The sequence below is a fragment of the Chiloscyllium punctatum genome, chromosome X (genome assembly GCF_047496795.1).
Source record: "Chiloscyllium punctatum isolate Juve2018m chromosome X, sChiPun1.3, whole genome shotgun sequence".
Classification (NCBI taxonomy): Eukaryota; Metazoa; Chordata; class Chondrichthyes; order Orectolobiformes; family Hemiscylliidae; genus Chiloscyllium; species Chiloscyllium punctatum.
Window position 1 is genome coordinate 24844766 of NC_092791.1, and position 18564 is coordinate 24863329.

The 18564-nt window shown below is 42.7% G+C and overlaps 1 protein-coding gene across 1 annotated transcript; it reads right to left on the reverse strand.

Annotated features, from left to right (window-relative positions):
• Positions 1-1804: 1804 nt before the first annotated feature.
• Positions 1805-17282, reverse strand: LOC140471077 (uncharacterized). The gene is made up of 4 exons (XM_072566923.1): positions 17029-17282; positions 15987-16079; positions 4160-7478; positions 1805-2769 (listed from the first exon to the last, which is right to left on the reverse strand). The coding sequence occupies exons 2-4, from the start codon at positions 16058-16060 to the stop codon at positions 2686-2688; spliced, it is 3477 nt and encodes a 1158-aa protein (XP_072423024.1). The 5' UTR covers positions 16061-16079; positions 17029-17282; the 3' UTR covers positions 1805-2685.
• Between the last annotated feature and the right edge of the window lie 1282 nt (positions 17283-18564).

Sequence of the window (18564 nt, forward strand, 5' to 3'; positions counted from 1 at the left end):
GGGGATTGTTGCAAGTATTTGGAACAGCATCACTAAGTTGGGATAATCTGTTGGTTTTTCAGACAGGTTAAGTTATTCGGTATTCTGTTGTCTTTTGTTTGTTTCATTCGGTAATCTTATAAATAAATCCTGTTTTGTTTAAAGCTAAGTGGTTTGACCAGCTGCATCCCTCCTGGAATGTCCACATTATACCTGCTTAAAATAAGTAGCCAAGTTAGAATCTGGGCTACTTTCTTGAACGGTTTTGAGGGGGTCTGGCCTGGTCCCTAACAAGGGCAACTAATGTGATACGGATAGAGAATGAAACCCCAGCATCTTCAGATATTGTACCAAGTGAAGCATTTATCCATTGAGTCATGGGAAAAACACTAGTTGTCTCTTTCACCTTCCTCATCAGGCGTGAGTGAACCATTTTATCAACACAAACACTCAGCACCATTTAAATCTATACAGCCCCTTAACTTGCTCTGCTTTACATATACTGAAATATCACATCAGTGTGATAATCCAGAAATTTAGTCTACATGAATTTGAAATGCTTCAGGAAAGATTGTGTTAATAATCAAGCAAATTTAAGACACAAGTCAATTTCAGACTTAGCTTTACAGCATGCAAAATCTCACATTACTACTATAGCCTCAAAAATAATTGATTGACAATAACAAGAATATGCAGTCTCTCTATCCTCATCAGTTTTAATTATTTCGAGGTTTCAGCTAGTATCTTCAAATGGAGCTCAAAGCTCAAGTGGTTTGAATTGCTTCATACAGATTCCTCACAGCAAATGCTTCGCAAACTGTTCGTTATCAGAATGGCTGTTACTGTTACCAAGAATCTGGAGATATATTTGTCAGTGGTCCTTACTAATGACAGCTTAATAGATACATAAAATGATGCTCCTCACTTAAATAAATCTCTGCATGTAAAATGGAGTACAGCTTTTTTTTCACCTTTAATGTCCACTTGTTTAGTATGTGACTTTACATTCCAGTTAGTATTTTCTTGTCTGCCTCTTTGCCAACTGTACTTACCTGACAGCTCTGCTTAACTATGCTAAGTGCCAGACTTGCACTCCAAACCTGTACTCTAGAACAGGACTTGAGCAAGCAGAAGCTAAAAGAGATGTAAGCATTTATAATATGTTACAAACTATAAAGATAACATTGGAAGTTTGAGATTGTTTAAAGCTTACATTGTCACATGTAAGTAATGTCTTTTAATGTATCTTTCTTTCTGAAATATTACTTGGAACGTTTTGAAGAGATCATGCCTAATTTTCAATGTTTTAAATTAAGCAAGTTCTGTTTACTTTCTCCTAAAACTGTTTTTCTGGTGCATTCTCAGTCTTAGCAACTTTCCAACAATGTATCAAAATTCAGAAAGAGAGAGGGCTTAAAAATAGTGAATCTAAACTCTGAGTTTAGGTTGCTGGCAAAAACCGATTCAAATGTTGTCTTCAGATGTGCATACCAAGAATCATAGCCGACTAGTTTCAATCTTCTTGGGTATCAGTGATGGGACTTAGAAAACATGATCATTAAAAAACAGAGGCTTCTCACATACTCTGTGCTGGAGTCATTGTTACCAAAAGTTTAAAAAGCAAAACTGCAATTGGATAAATTGGTTAATCATGCTTCTGCAAATGTTATATTAATATCTTTATTTTGTTACATCCCTTGTTTTTAGCAGTATGTACTCAGCACAGGAACCAAAACCAGTAGCTGCCTTTACATTGCACTTGGCCTATTTTACTCACTAGATTAACTCTGAGCATGCAGGATCTCAAACGATCACCAGACTGCAGGAATGTAGCAGGCACTTCAGAATAATGTGCTTTATTGGGGGAAAATGTACCTTAATTTCAGTTGTCATAAAGTTTAAATCTTACAATTTCTCTTTTTTAAAAGTGTGCTATTGTTCACTTGAGCCCAGGAACTTTTGTCAACTGAAATACTTATTAACAACAAACTCTGTACAGGTGCTACACCAACCCCCTAGACATTATAAAAGGAAAGATGGTTTTGCCCCAGCTCATCTAAACTTATAGAAGTTGCAATTTGCCTCTGTTAAAATTACTTTTTCCATATATACCATGTAAACTTAATGTGTGTAATTCAGTACATAATGTATGTGTGTGGAAGTGAGAAAGACTGTGTCAGAGGGAAGGAGTGGGAGAGAGGGTGAGTGTGTATGTGCATGTGAGTGTGCGTGGGAATGAGATTGTGTTCCCATATGTGAAAGAAAGAGCGAGAGAGATACTGCACAATGCAACATTGTGTGTTTCTTACCATAATTACTGTGATTTAATTTACACTGACTTGAACTCATGCAATTCATACTGAAATATTCAATGCACATCTATTTTGTTACTGAAACTATATATTTCAATGACCATCATTGTACAGTGAGTGAGAGCTTCTAAATGTGTATATATATCGTATGTGAAATTATGTAACAAATGAGACTCAAAATGATTAATGTGCATCAATACTTTGAATCATGTTTCCCAAAAATGCATCGTACAGAATTATTTACAATGGGAGTCACTGTACAGACTGACATACATTTAACTTCAGAGCAGCTTCATTCTGTGAATGTACATGTTCAGCCAGTGAAACAAAACTTACACTTGCAGTACTTTAACTCATCCTTTGTCCCAATAAATAAAAGGCCTGTTTTTTTCAGCTATGGTACTGATACTGTACTTGAATTTCCAATTCTTCTGCATCTCTGAGTGAATGTAGCCACTGCTTTTTGCATCATTTTTACCTGTTCAACAATTAACCACAACATTAACAATTGCTATTAATGAGTTAGAAATGTGCACACTCCCGCTCACCCAAATCCCTGTTAGGCTGAGGACAGATAAGATTCTCAGCCTGTCAATCCTGCTGCTGCGAAATTGGTGCTGAGCTGCCTTCTTGAATCACTGCAGTCCATGTGCTGCAAGCAGATCTATAATGCCATTAGGAACGATTTTGATCCAACAATATATTTCTAAGTTGGGGTGGTGAGTGGCTTGGAAGGGAACATACAGGTGGTGGTGTTCTCAAGTACCTGCTGCCCTTGTCCTTCTAGATGGAAGTGATCATGGGTTTGGAAGGTGCTGTGTAAGGATCTTTGGTGAATTTTTGCAGTGCATCTTGTAGATGGTACATACTGCTGTTAGTGAGTGTTGATGGTGGAGGAACTTGATATTTATGGATGTGGTGCCAATCAAATGTGCTGCTTTGTCCTAGATGGTGTCAAGCATCTTGAGTACTGTTGGAGCTGCATTCATTGAGACAAGTGGGAGTATTCCATCACACTTCTGACTTGTGCCTTGTAGATTGTGGACAGGCTTTGGGGAGCCAGGTGAGTTACTCACTGCAGGCTTCCTAACCCCTGACCTGTTCTTGCAGCTACAGTATTTATATGGCTATTCCAGTTCAATTTCTGGTCAGTGATAATTCCCAGAATGTTGGTAGTGGGGCTATTAAGTGAAGTAATGCCATTGAGGGCAAAATGCAAAGGTTAGGTTATCTCCTGTTGGAAGTCGTTATTGTCTGTCACCTGCATGGTATGAACATCATTCAATCGCATAACTGTAGGTTTTTAAAAGTAACTTCAAGACCCCTTCGTTCAAATTTGAGCTGTATATAGTACTGCTTATGAAGGAATTATTGTTCACATTACATTGAGCTCCAGCCAATGTTATATGGTCTTTAGGAGGAGACAGCTGAGATCTGCCTAGTTGCAGAAGGGAGCAGATGTCTTCTCCACAGTTCTCAAGAGTCCTTGGTAATTCTATCTACTAAGGTAATGTAAATTGTGCCTATTGTTATCATGCGATTCTGTTTTGAATAACTAATGGTCTATCCTCTTTCACTGAAAATTAAACAAGCCGTAGACTGAGCAGAAAAAGTAGGTTGGGGGGGGGATAGTGGTGTACTGGTAACATCACTGGACTAGAAATCTAGAGACGCAGGCTAATGATTTAACAGGCTCTTCTGGTGCAGTGGTAGTGTCTGAGCCAAGAGCCAAGAGGCCTCGGTTCAAGTCCCAACTGAGCCAGAGTTGTGTAATAAAATGTCTGAACAGGTAGAAAATATCTAGAGAAAGGAGAATTGGTGGCAGTGAACTACCCTAAAACCAGAGTACCACACGCTGCGGTGCTCACATGTTCCGGGCTTCGCGCGCCACGAGGCGGCTCTCGGAGGGCAGTATTTGTGGCATCGTCAGCTCTCGTTTGACTTTCAGCTTGTTCCTCCAACCGTTCCGGCACAACGCTCTCCGACAGAGATAGCGCCTCATTGGCGTCTCGCCAGCACTGAGTCGCTGATGCTGTGTTTGCCACTCCCTGCGGCTCCCTGCTCCGCTGTCGACTCGCGACTCCGGAAGAGGTTCGCTCTCTGCCAACACTATCGCCAGCCCCTCCCTCTGCAAGCGGCTGGCTCGTTGCTGCCCTGCCGCCAGTTATTACTGCGGACGCTAGGAGGCGTTCCTGTTCTTCATCATCCGACTCCGAGTCAGGAGCCATGTGGCGGCGGAGCTTTAAAATTGATCGCAGCACCTTACCCTGCAACTCCTCGACTGCTGGATTCGGTTTGCCAAGCTCCCGAGGAGCTGCGTGCCCGGAATCGCCCTCAATTCCGCTGCTGGAGCCGTGACCCTCAGGGAACGGGGATGGGGGTCCATGTGGGATTTCGAGCTGGCTGGATTTCTCCTCACTGGCCCCTGTCTGAGGCACACTGCACATAACCTCAAGCAGCGATGAAGCGTGAGCAGCAGCGGGAGGCTGCAGCCTCTCAGCAGTTGCTGGTTCCACAGTTTCCGATCCAATACAATCCTGTACTATCTCGGAATGGTCCACCGTGTCATCACCAGACCGTGGCTCTGGTTTGCTCTCTGTCTGAGGCTCTTTCTGCTCACTCACTTCATTGGCAACTGCCCCGTTCTCCTTGGCCTCTGGCTCACTCTCCCTGGCCTGTACTTCCACTGAATCTGGCTCTATCCTAGGCAGACCCAATATGCGGATGCTCCTTTCCTTTATGCTCTCCTTCATCCTGGGAGGTGGGAACAGGGCTCCACTTTCCTCCAGAATCTTTTTACTATATTGCCAATCGCTGCTACTAATAAAATCTGATACATGAGCCCCAAAGGAATGGTCACTGGTGCTGATATTTTTAAGTGGGGATTTCACAGTGTCACTGAATTCTTGCCTCTCTGCATTCAAGTTACTGCCCATGCTGCTATCAGGGAGTGTAGCACGTTTAAATGAATCTTCAACTTGAATGGGTGATGAAAATCTCACTCGTTCTGGCTCTGGCGAAGAAATATATTGCACCTTAACAATCGCAGAGCTGGCATCAATAAGAAATAGCCCGTTCTGATCTGGGCTCTCTCTCTCTGCTCTCTGTCTGATCAGCTGTCCTGTCTTCAGAGCAGAGTCCATTGGCTCTTTCCATTCAGGAAGTTTTCTCTCTCTCTGTACATCTTCTCTATTGGCCCAGGCTACTCTCCTTCTAGGTGCCTCAACATGTTGCATGAGGTGCCAGGCAGTTGAGCGGTCCAGTCTGTTCCTCTTATTGGGAGACAGAGCAATTTGCCCCACTTCATTTCTCAGGTGCGCTCTGTGCCACTGTATACCAGCTTCTTGCCTGGTCACCTGCAGGTGATTTAAGGAATTGTCAGCTCCCCTGTGCTGAAACCCCCAGGCCTCTCTGCTTGACGAGATATCAGGGTTTCTGTAACTCCTAAGCTCCTCTCCAGCATCAAAAGACAGCAGCTGCCTTGGGGACGAAGGCCCCTGCCTGTGACTGGTTGTGAAATGGAGACCATCCCTTGGATCACAAGTCATGTTCAGGGCTCTGGGATTCTCACTATCACAGTAGATGCTTGTATATTTTGGCCCATCCAAGCAAGACTGCAATCTGATTGGGTTGACATAACCTTCCACAGCATCCAGAGCTTTTACTACCTCCGCATTGGCAGACTTTGAAACTTCATGTTCACTCCTCCCTTTGTAAAAGTTCCCATCCTGCCGGGTCAGGAGAGTTGGTTCAAGCTCATTGATCCAACTTGGAACATTAGAATCCTTGCCAACTTTGGGGAGTGTATGTGATTGAGTGTCTTGAGCTGACTGACAACTATTGGCTCTGGAGACGAGACAGAAGACTACTTCACCCCTTTTGCTTCTGAGAACTTCACCCTTCATTCTGTTCCCCACATCCTTTTCTCTGGGCCAAGTTTCCAATTCAACCTGTGGAGTTTGCACTTTCATTCCTTCATGTTTCAAACTAGATTGCTTATATTTTTCTTTGGTGCTTCCTCTGGGAGTGGGGTATAATGGGAGGTCGATCTCTCTGAAGTGTGGTACCACTCCAGAACATACATCCTTATCTGCAGCATACCAACTGGCAGGATTGGTGCGAGCAAGCAGCTGTTCTCCAAAGCATTCAGCGTCAATACATTTTCTCTTTTGATTCACTTGGCCCATTTTCTCATTTCTACCAACTTCCAACCAATTCTGTCCATCAGGAATTGCTCTCCAAAAGCAATCCAATGGGAGATTAAATCCAACTTCTGAAACTGGAGGATATCTTCTGTCTTTTTCCCCATCTAACTCCTGATAATTACTGGCTTGAAAGGTTGGTGGCACATTAGACCCACAAACATTACCTATGCCCTGATGTCTTCTCTCTCTGCTGAACAGCTGCTGGCAGATAGAGGGAGGCAGCTCTTTCTGCTCTGCAAAGCTGTTTACCTGTCGATCAATCACCTGGCCTCTCTGGCTCTTCTCAAACTCTGCAGTCTTCCTTTCTTGTTGTGCTTGTATTTTCATCTGCAAGTACATCTCATAACTTGGAGGTTTCAGGGGACGGTCTTTGTAACCTTTCTCTCCCAATCTACTGGGGGCAAGTGACATTGCCATTTCTGATGGATCTCTCAGTTTGTGGTTCGATACTTTGAAAGCCTCTTTGTGTGACGAGAGGTCTCTTGTAGACTGCTCTTTATAAAATTGATATATTTCGACTTGTCTGTCATCAGCGGGTTGGTTGACAGAAGGCCATTGTGGCAAACCCCTTCTATAGAGGTGCTCCCATTCCTCATAGATTGGGTCATAGAGCAGAGGCAGAGGACATCTGGATGGTTTTGGCTGATTTCCCGGTGACCTTTTGACTTGCTCTGGGGAGTTCCACTCTCTGCCCAGGTTTCTACATTCTTGCTTCCTCTTATGGTGCATCTCCAGATGATCCTTTGACTCCCACATTTCCCAGTCTTCTCTGTCCCAGTGCCCCTCTTGCTTGGAAGCCTTTGTCTCTCTGACTGGTGCTGCTTCCCACCAGTGAGTCCATGCCTCCCCATATTCACCTCTGGGCTGCACTGCCCCACGGTTGGTGGAATCCTGCAAAATATGTGGCCTCGGCTCCTTCGGTTTCCTGGAGTTGACGTCTCTCGCTGAGGCCGCAGGTGGTATCACAGGATTCCCCCGATAACTGTAAGTGAGAATAAATCAACATTTTTCCTTTTGGTGAAGTAAATAAAATGCAAATTTATTAAATAGATGCTTCAAGACAAAAGATTCCTAAGGCTGACAGTGTCTTCATTGTTTATCACAAGTCTCTACATGTGATGGGGCCAAGGAACAGAGGACCTTGGATCATTCAGCCATTTGAACCTGCTCCATCACTTACTAAAATCATGGCTGTAGTCTCAGCTCCACTTTTCTGTCTGCCTCCATAATCTCTTGACATTGATGAAAATCAAAAAAAATTATCAATCTCAGCCTTAAATACATGTAAAGAATAAGCCACCTTTGCCTTGAACAAAAGGATGAATACATGAATAATTGTTGCAGTTCCTCCGTGCGCACTTTAAGTGTTTGCGATTGCATTTTTACCATCATCCCTTTAAGTAACATTTCCCATTGTTTTTAGAGCCAGCTAATGCATCAAGCCATTGCAGTCTCCTTTATTTCAATTCAGGGCCTGAGTCTCAGAGTTAACTACATCACTCTGCATCTTAATGAAGAAATTTATCGTGTAATGATCACTCTTCCCCAAGGGAAGATTGCCAATTAGTTTTTTCTCATCACACAATACCCTGTCTATGATGGCCTGTTTTCTTACTGGGTTTGCAGCATATTAATCCAGTAAACCATCTCATACACAGTGCAGAAAATCATCCTCTACGGCATTGTTACAGACTTGATTTGCCCAAACTACATGCAAATTAAAGTTACCCATAATTACAGCTGTACTTTTATTGCTAGTCTCTAATTTCCTCTTTAATGTCTTCCCTAACATTGCCAATACAGTTTGTGTGTCTATATACAACCCCTGTTATTTTGTGCTCCTTGGTGTAGCTAACATCCTTCCTCACTATTGCGTTACTTTCCTCTTTAACCAGCGATGTTACCCCATCTCCTTTTCCTTTTGTCTGTCCATCTTGACAACTGAATATCCCTAGATGTTAGCTCCAGTGAAATGGAAACTGTATAGGTAGAGCTTAGAAACGCCAAGGGGCAGAAAATAAAAGGGGCTGTATTTAGGTGCACAAACTGTATTGGCAATGGTAGGGAAGACGTTAAAGAGGAAATTAGAGACAAGCTGGATATGCAATGGCAAACACTTAAAGAGCGCATGGAGGAACTGCAACAATTGTTCATTCCTGCCTGGCACAAAAATAAAGTGGGAAAGGTGGTCCAAACATAGTTAACAAGGGAAATTAGGGAATTGTATTGAATCCAAGGAAATGGTATATGAATTGGCCAATAAAGTAACAGACCTGAGCAGTACAGATTTCAGCAAAGGAGGAGAAAAGAATTGATTAAGAGGGGGGAAATGGAGTGTGACAGTAAGCTTGTGGGGAATATAAGAACTCATTGTAAAAGTTTCTAAAGGTATGTGTAAAGCAAGAGATTAGTTAAAACAAATATCGGTCCCTTCCAGTCAGAAACAGGGGAAGGTTTAGAGTGGAGAACAAAGAGATAACAGACCAATTAAATACATAATTTGGCTCTGTCTTCACAAAGGAAGACACAAATAACATCCTAAAAAGTGTTGGGGAACACAGGGTCTAGTGAGAGAGGAAGTGAAGGAAATCAGTACTAGTTGGGAAATGGTGTTGAGGAAATCAATGGGATTAAAGGCTGATGAATCCGCAGGATTTGATAATCTACATCCAGTGCACTGAAAGACTCTAGAAATAGTGAATGTATTGGTGGTCACCTCTCAAGATTCTATAGACTCTGAATTAGTTCATATGATTGGAGGGTAGTTCATGAAAACTCACTATTTCAAAAAGGAGGTGGAAAGAAAACACAATTATACATTGGTTGCCCTGATATTGGTAGTGAGGAAAATGCTAGAGTCAATTATAAAAAAATTAAAGGTGTTATGAAGTTGAAGATGTGTACTGTACCTTTAAGAGAGAGAGAAAGCTGGCAAACACCTGTCATGTCACAGAGTGTGCTGGAAAATTGAAAGATGTAACATTTTAGATACCAGTTGTTTTCACAGCAGTTTAAATTTAACCAATCAGTTTAAATTATGCCTCAGGATACTAAAACCCAATCAAATTTGAATTTTACTGTTTTGATGACATAATGATGAGATGATCTGATGTTTCGGGTATAAAAAGCAGGCATTTTGGACAGTTAGCCAGAAATGAGCAGCACTTGCCATTGTCAGATAGACTGCCCGAAAACACACTCTGTCAAAGATACCTTTTTCGTATGAAAAATCTTTATCCTTGAAGCTGTCCCAGGGAGATGTACAAACAGAGGAAGATCAACACCAGAGATGACAGCCGCTGTCTGGCTTTTGAAAATTGAGTTGCTGTAAATTTAATAAGGGCTTTATTGGTTCATAATATTATTATAGAGTGGGAGGTAGATAACGAACCTTTAAGAGAAAGAAGGCTTAGAGTTGTAAGTAGTTGTTGTTTAATGTTCACTTTTAGAGTTAAGGAATAAAATTGTTTTTTTTTGTTAAATAGTGGAATTTAGGTAGTTCTCTGACACTCATACTTTAACAGATTACAAGGCAAGGTGAGCCTGTGTGTTTGATTTAATTAGCAGAAGGGTTCAGTTCGGGGGCTCGTCCGGGATTGCCTCCGATGGACCATAAATCCACCTATTCCAAGTCTGTATGGCTTCCTCTTCCCTTCCTCAGTTTCTTCACTTGCTTTTACAGGATCATTCACTGGGCACACCTCTTGCTCCTGGCTGACAGGTGCATCGAATTTTACATCACATTCCCCTGGTTCCATGGCAACCTTTTCCTCGTCCCCTTCACCTCCTCCTTTCTTTATTTCTACAGATGAGCCATTTACACTAACCATCATTGGCTCACTGCATGGTGTCGGAGGTTTGTTCTTTAGTTTGGGCTTTGGTCCTTTTTTGTGCAGAGGAGAAAGTATAAGACTTCGGAACTGTGACATGCCCGACTCTGTCAGCCATACGCCGTCGTGATTATAAAACCGTGGCTCTGGATCTTTGACTTTGAAGACAGGTGCAATGACGGAGGACTCACTTCGAACAACTGGATGAATAAAGGGCTCATATGTAGTACAATCAAAGCCCTCATCTGCCGCTTGTTTCACTTCATCTTCTGTGAAGAGATTTTCACAGATGGTGTGGACCCACCGGTCACAGTCGTGACACTATATGAGAAGATCTTCTTCATAATCTTCATTGCTGCTAGGACAAGTAACAAGGCTGTCACAAGGTGCACAGTGAGTGTAGTTATTCTGTCGCTCACAGTGAAAACCAGATGTTGTGGCACCACACTGCAAACACACCACCTGCATTTCCGCCCACCCTTTGGAACAGTTTGCAATGGTGCATCCAGGTAATATGTGTGGTAACTTACTTCACAGTCATCTCATAACAATAAATGAGCAGGATCAGAAGCTTTTCCACATGCATCACATACGATACATTCCAAGCAACGCTACCCTTTGCTCAACATAACTTTTGTCATTTTACAATTGACACAGTATAGATGGTAGCACTCCCCACATTGAACAGCCAACAGCTGTCCCCCTACCCCTCGTCCAAACCTCCCACAGACCACACACATATCCTGTCGGAGAATAAATTTGTCTTCAGTGAAGAGAAGAGAACCATTGTGTTTTGTCATCATCATCTCTACTTGGAGATGTATCCACTCCTGTAGATTCCAGCGACTCCAAGATGCCAGACATAGACTTCAAATGTGATTGCCCTCATCCAAAAACAAAAAAGAAATACGCCTTTCTTCCTTGTTTATCTGTTTGACTCAAGGGCGACCTGGTGAAATGCGCCTCTTCATTATAGCAGGCTTGCCAGATTCACTCTTCATCATTCCAGAGTCAGCTGGGAGGGAATCTTCAGTTTCTGTTAACCGGAGGTCTGAATTGGACTTTTCAGCTTCTTCTTCCACCTTTGGAGAAACATCATCTGCTACGGTCATGCAAACATCCAGAGTAGCCAGACTGGGATCACGGTCCAAAGTAACTGGATAATCTGGTTCTAAGCAGGTGCTGTTCGAGTCAGTTTGACTTTGATTCGATATTTCCTCAACTATCTCGGATTTAATGAACATGTTACTGACAGGGTCTGTGCTCCCAATATCCTGCACCTCCATTTGAGCATCTTGCTCGGGAAAGACATAAAAGAGACCTAAAGGGCAACTTTTTCACGCAGAGGGTGGTACGTGTATGGAATGAGCTACCAGAGGAAGTGGTGGAGGCTGGTACAATTGCAACATTTAAGAGGCAGTTGGATGGGTATATGAATAGGAAGGGATATGGGCCGGGTACTGGAAGATGGGACTAGATTGGGTTGGGATATCTGGTCGGCATGGACAGGTTGGACCGAAGAGTCTGTTTCCATGCTGTACATCTCTATTACTCTACTGCATCCATTGGGGTCACAATATCATTAACTTCCATTTCAATAGGATTATCCCTGGTCTCCATTTCATCCGAGACTATATCAGAAACTTCACCCCTCTCCACGAAGCTACAGCTTGAATCAGCAGGAATGTCACAGAGCTCAGTTTTGTCTGTTTGGATTTGGTTAGTCTCCTGCTTGATCGAAACAGAGGTGGCAGAGTCTAATTGTGCTTCGGCAGAGTTACTAGCGGAGTCCATCAGGTCAGGGCGTGAGACAAGGCAGTGGGGTTTCAATTCTTCTGAGATGGAACCAGTGGGACTGACACCCATCTCTGCAGGAAGAACTGGCTCTACCTGGTCTAACAGAGAAACCGAGCTCTCCATTTTTACTTCCTTCTCCTGTATAAAATCTTCCAACTGGTGTGCTGGATCCAAACTGAGATGTTCTGGCAATTCTTTTCCTGCAGACAAAGGTTCCACTGAAGTGATTACTCCACTTTTAATACTCTCAGAATGTGGAGCACCTACTCCAGTTTCAGAAGTCTGACAAAGCTCTCTATTTGGAGAAGAATGGAATCCTTCATCAGGTTTCTCACTTTCAAACTCTTTCACTGTAGTTAAGTCTTCAACCCCACCTTCCTCTGAAGAAACAAGAGATTGAGATTCCACCTGCTCCTTCGTGCCAACATCAGACGTTTGTTGTCTTTGAATTGCTGTTTCCACACTACTACTAGTAGTTTCAATGGAACAATCCTGTTTCTGAAATGGGTCTCCAGTGACACTTTCATTCCATTGTTTTTCTGGTTCAACATCCTTTCTCTGCTTTTCAGACTATTCAGTTTCTTTTACTTTCTCTGATTCCACTGACCCAAGCTTCAATTGCCTCTCAACAACATGCTCAGAAGGTGAAAGGCCTGAGTTTTGCGATGGGTTTTTACACATTGTACATGTGTACTGTTGCTCTGATAAATGGAGAGAAGGACCACAGTCTGCATGGATCCACCTTTGGCAGGTGGTGCTCTTTTCTGGCTAACTGTCCAAAATGTCTGCCTTTTATACCCCAAACATAGGATCGTCTCATCAGTTCGATGTCAAAACAGTAAGATTCAAATTCAGTTGGGTTTTAGTATCATGAGGCATAATTTAAACCGATTGGCATGACAGGTGTTTGCCAGGTTTCACTCTCTCTTAAAGGTACAGTACACGCCTTCAACTTCATAACAATAGCAGAGCACTTGGAAAATAATGACAGGATCAGACAGAGTCAACATAGAATTATGAAAGGGAAATCATACTTGACAAATCTGCAGAATTTGTTTTTTAAGGGTGTATCTAGTGAAGTTGATAAGGGGAACCAATGGATGTGTTTTACTTAGAGTTTCAGAAGGCTTTCGATGTGGTCCTACATCGGAGGTCAGCGTGTAAAATTAAAGTACATGGAATTGGGGGTCGTCTACTGACGTGGATAGGGAACTGGTTGGCAGTCAGAAACAAAGAATAGGAATAAACAGATGTTGTTCTGAGTGGCAGCCAGTGACTAATGGGGTACCGCAGGGTTCAGTGCTGGGACTCCAGCTAGTTATAGCATACATTCATGATTTAGATGAAGGAATTAAATGTAATATCTGCAAGTTTGCAGATGACACAAAGTTGAGTGGGAGGGTGAGCTGTGAGGAGGATGCAGAGATGCTTCAGTGTGACTTGGATAAGTTGAGTGGGTAAATGCAAGGTAGACAAAGTGAAATGTGGGTAAATATGAGGTTATCCACTTTGGTTGCAATATCAGGAAGGCAGATTATTATCCAAATGGTGATAGATTGGGAAAGGAGGAGATGGGTCAAGACCTAAATATCCTTGTACACCAGTCGCTGAAGGTAAACATGTAAGTACAACAGGTGGTGAAGAAGGCAAGTGTATGTTGGCCTTCATAGCAAGAGGAGTAGGGGTGTCTTGCTGCAATTGTACAGGGCCTTGGTGAGACCACGCCTGTAAAAAAAAAAGGTTTTACCAGAGTGATTCCTGGGATGGCAGGACTGATGTATGAAGAAAGACTGGATCAGTTAGGATTATATTTGCTGGCATTTAGAAAAATTGCACAGTGGGAATCTCATAGAAATCTATAATATTCTAACAGGACTAGACAGAGTGAACACAAGAAGGAGGTTCCTCATGACTGGAGAGTCCAGAACAAGGGGCCACAGTGTAAGGATACAGAATAGATCATTTAGGATTAAGATGGGGCTCAGTGGTTAGCACTGCTGCCTCACAGCACCGGGACCCGGGTTCAATTCCAGCCTTGGGCGACTGTCTGTGTGCAGTTTGCACATTCTCCTCATGTCTGCATGGGTTTCTGCTGGGTGCTCTGGTTACGTCCCACAGTCCAAAGATGCACAGGTTAGGATGGTTTGGCCATGCTAAATTGACCATAGTGTCCAGGGATGTGCAGGTTAGGTGGATTAGCCATGGGAAAACAGGGGAGGGGGTGGGTCTGGGTGGGATGCTCTCCAGAGGGTTGGTGTGGATTTGATGGGCCAAATGGCCTGCTTCCACACTGTCGGGATTCTATGAGGAGAAATATTTTTACCCAGAGAGTGGTGAGCTGTGGGGAAGCAAGCAGGAACAGGGGACTGAGTTGGATGATCAGCTATGATCATATCGAATGGGGGAGCAGAGTTAAAGGGCCGAATGGCCTACTCCTGCTCCTATTTTCCATGTTTCTATGTGTAAAATGGCCTCAGTGGCTCCATTTACCAGGAGACACATAACACCCATGTAATTCCCTCTTTTGGGAAGTTGGGATTCTGCCTTCCCCTGTGAGAGGAGCTTGCTAAGAATGGATTCTATTGCTGACAAGAGCAGCACACTGACAGCAGGTACCAGATAACCCTGCCCTTTATTACTCAAAGTCCCACTTGAAGAGCTCCTGGGAAAGAGAAGGGAGAAAAGCGGAGGAAAAATATTTCCTTCTTGGTGTACCGCAACAGTGATGCCAGCTAGCAGCAGGGAGCCACTCAGACTTATATATTTGCTCCGAATTCCTTCACACTTAATTTAAATTTTTGCATAAAATAAATGATGATTGGAACAAATGGAGGCTAAAATAAAGACAAGCTATCTTTAAATGGATGGATCTTTATATGATGTATAAATTTGACATTCCTCAAAAAATGTAAAATCAGCTTTTTTTAGGGCTAGTGACGGTATTTTGTAGTAAATTATATGTATCCTTTAAAAAATCAGTTCATTCTTGATCAATAAACTGAAACTTTGAAACAGGTTCTTACACTGAAGTGAATACCACTGATCTTGTTGTCAAATCATGTTTGCAATGGAGACTGTGGTCATCTGACCAACAGCAACTTTAGATTTGTGTGTGTGGATTCCACAAGTTGCCATCAGCTCAAGTGGAGCAATGGCAGTGAATGCTGGCCATTTCTATCACAATATCTAGGTCACGAGGAGAATCTCTGCTTTGTAAGATGCTGTTGCTGCATATTCTGTGCAAATTAAACTTTGATACTGGATTTCTATTATTAATGTTGTGACATGTAACTCCACAGAGCATTCTGTGGCTGAGAAAGACAGACTGGTCTGCATTGCTCAGGCGTTCAAATTTCAATTTGATTGATGCCACACCACATCAAATTAATTAGTTGTTTAATTTGCCCCTTTATTTTGACAGTCATGGCTTCATATCCAATCTAATTTTCCGTTTATCTTCATGGTACGTATGTAAACCATTCAGGGAGCAAATGAATTTGCTATTTATATAGTGGGTACATACAACAAGGACAGCTTTAGCTGGGTCTGCCAGGTGAATGACTATTGTGTGACCTCCAAGAGTCCTATATATAGCTAGCATGAAGGTTGGCGAACCAAGGACAGATGACGCAGGTTCAGATTCAGTCAGAACTAAAAATATGCCACTTGCATGATATATGGAGCTGTCTCCGACACGTTAATGCAAATCTCCCTTCTAAAATTATTGTTTCAGCCTCATGACAGAACTGGAACTTAAATGCTAACTTTAAGGAAATGGCACTGATTAGAGAAACAACATCAATCAGGCATATCCCTTGTGCTCATCCTTTACAAGATGGACAAAATGATTAATTGGTGCTTACGTGGATCTCCCATGAAAGGTTCCATATTTACCCAGAGAGTCATAGTTGCCGTAATTCCTCATTTCAGAGTTCATTTACTCTTTTAATTTTCACCTTCAAAGGGAAGAAAAATGCATCAATAGCAAAGAGAGAAACATTTGCCTAATAGCACATTGCTTTCTACATTTACTCCACATTTACTGAAGTTCATTTTTATCCAACAGCAATTCCAATCCTCAAAGCTTCAGAGGAGTGGGTTCTCCAAATACAATGGACAGGATTCAGGAGTGGAAGCAGAAAGCATGAGCTAAATTCCAGATTTGTACAACACATGACAGCTGTGACAGAGTGGGGAGCACTCCCACTGGAGTCAGAAGTTCATGGTTCTAGCTTCACCTCAGAGACATGAACACATAAACGAGGCTTACACTCCCAGTGCAAAAGCAACCCCCAGGACGGGGGTTGCTTTTGGAGGAGCCATTAAACAGAGGCCCCAGCCACCCTCACATGGACATAATAAAGATTCCATGGCCGGTGTTTCAAAGAAGAGCAAGATATCCTGCCTGGTGTGCTGAATGATATCCCTCACTCCACACCACTTTAAAAGAAAATGGACCAGCCACTTGATCACAGTAGAGTTTGTGGAATCTTGCTGTGCACAAATTGGTTGACACGTTTCCTGCTTTACAACAGCGACATTGCTTCAGAAAGCAGTCCTTGTGCTATAAAATGCAGTGGAATGTTCTGAAGCACTGAAAGGCGCTATAGAAATGCAAGTCTTGCTTCTACCAAGTGCTAACTTACTTGATATGGAGAAGGTTTGAAACTCTGAGGGATGTCCAGGAGTAAAGAAGTGAGAGAAGGGAATTTACCAAAACTGTCACCATAAAAATGAAGTTCATCCCTTGTCTAAGACTTCCACTAAAAGTGAGGGAGCATAAATTTGACACAATGTTCACAGAGTTGCTCTAGAGTAAACAAGGTTTATACCGTCATGCATGACAATGGGGACATTGATTAACACACTTGAAAACCAAGACATTATATATAAAAACTTACTCACCAACTGTTCAACGTATGGTGCTGTCTTCCCCAACTCCCTTGCTTTATCACCTTCCCACACTCTGTCTCAGCTTAATCTTCACCTTGCTGCCTGGCTGGTTTTTAAATGACAGTTTGTTTTTGAAAGGATACTCTAATAAAGTCCTGTGTTTGTTCTGCTCCTCGTGTGATGTAGAATTCAACTCCCTGAATGCGATTGACAATATTTGTAATTTATTGCTAAACCTCAATTGCCGTAAACTATACAGATTAATGTCAAAGGACTCTCCAGCACCGACACTCCCACCAAATTCTGCACAAATTCCTCCTCATGTGGAAATAATGAGGTGAAAGCAGCTTGCTAACATCAGCACTTCATCAACGTTTTGTGTTGACAGCAAAAACAGTGATGGCCACTGTTTCTCTTTCTCTCTCTCTCTCTCAAAGTAGGGACACAACGTTTTGGAACATAGAGGAACTGAAATGTTGATAAAAGCAAAATACGGTGGTTACTGGAAATTTGAAACAAACTCAGGGAATGCTGGAGAAACTCAGTAGGTCTATGGAGAGAGAAATCATAACTGATGTCTCAAGTTCAATATGACTTTTCGTTCGAACTGAACCAAATCTTTGAATGAAACATTAACCACTTCTCTCACCACATATGCGGTTATGCCCGACTTCTCCAGCATTCTCAGTTTTTTTCAGCCGAAATTCAGATGTGTTTCAGTGAGCTTGCTCCGAGTGAGACAAGAATTAGTCCCAGGAGAAAGTATGGACCGCAGATGCTGGAGATCAGAGTCAAAGAGTGTGGTGCTGGAAAAGCACAGCCAGTCAGGCAGCATCCAAGGAGCTGGAGAATCGATGTTTTGGGCATAAGCCCTTTATTAGGAATGGTTCTTGAAGGGCTTACGCTCAAAACTTTAATTCTCCTGCTCCTCGGATGCTGCGTGACCGGCTGTGCTTTTCCAGCACCACACTCTTCGACGAAGAATTAGTCCCACCTTAGTTAAGGTCACAGCCTGACTGCGAACTAGCCATCTCTCTGATTGAAGCTCATTGCAAGCAATTTCAAGCTACTACATTGGCCTAAGAGCCATGCTGGGAGATTGCTGACTGCAATCAATCAAATATGACTTTAACAAAATAACTAGACTTCCCTCTGGAAGTGAACATCTGCTTATAGAGTCATAGAGATGTACAGCATGGAAACAGACCCTTCGGTCCAACATGTCCATGCTGACCAGATATCCCAACCCAATCTAGTCCCACCTGCTAGCACCCAGCCCATATCCCTCCAAACCTTTCCTATTCATATACCCATCCAGATGCCTTTTAAATGATGTAATTGTACCAGCCTCCACCACATCCTCTGACAGCTCATTCCATAAATGTACCACCCTCTGTGTGAAAAAGTTGCCCCTTAGGTCCCTTTTATATCTTTCCCCTCTCACCCTAAACCTATGCCCTCTAGTTTTGGACTACCCTACTCTGGGGAAAAGACCTTGTCTATTTATCCTATCCATGCCCCTTATGATTTTGTAAACCGCTATAAGGT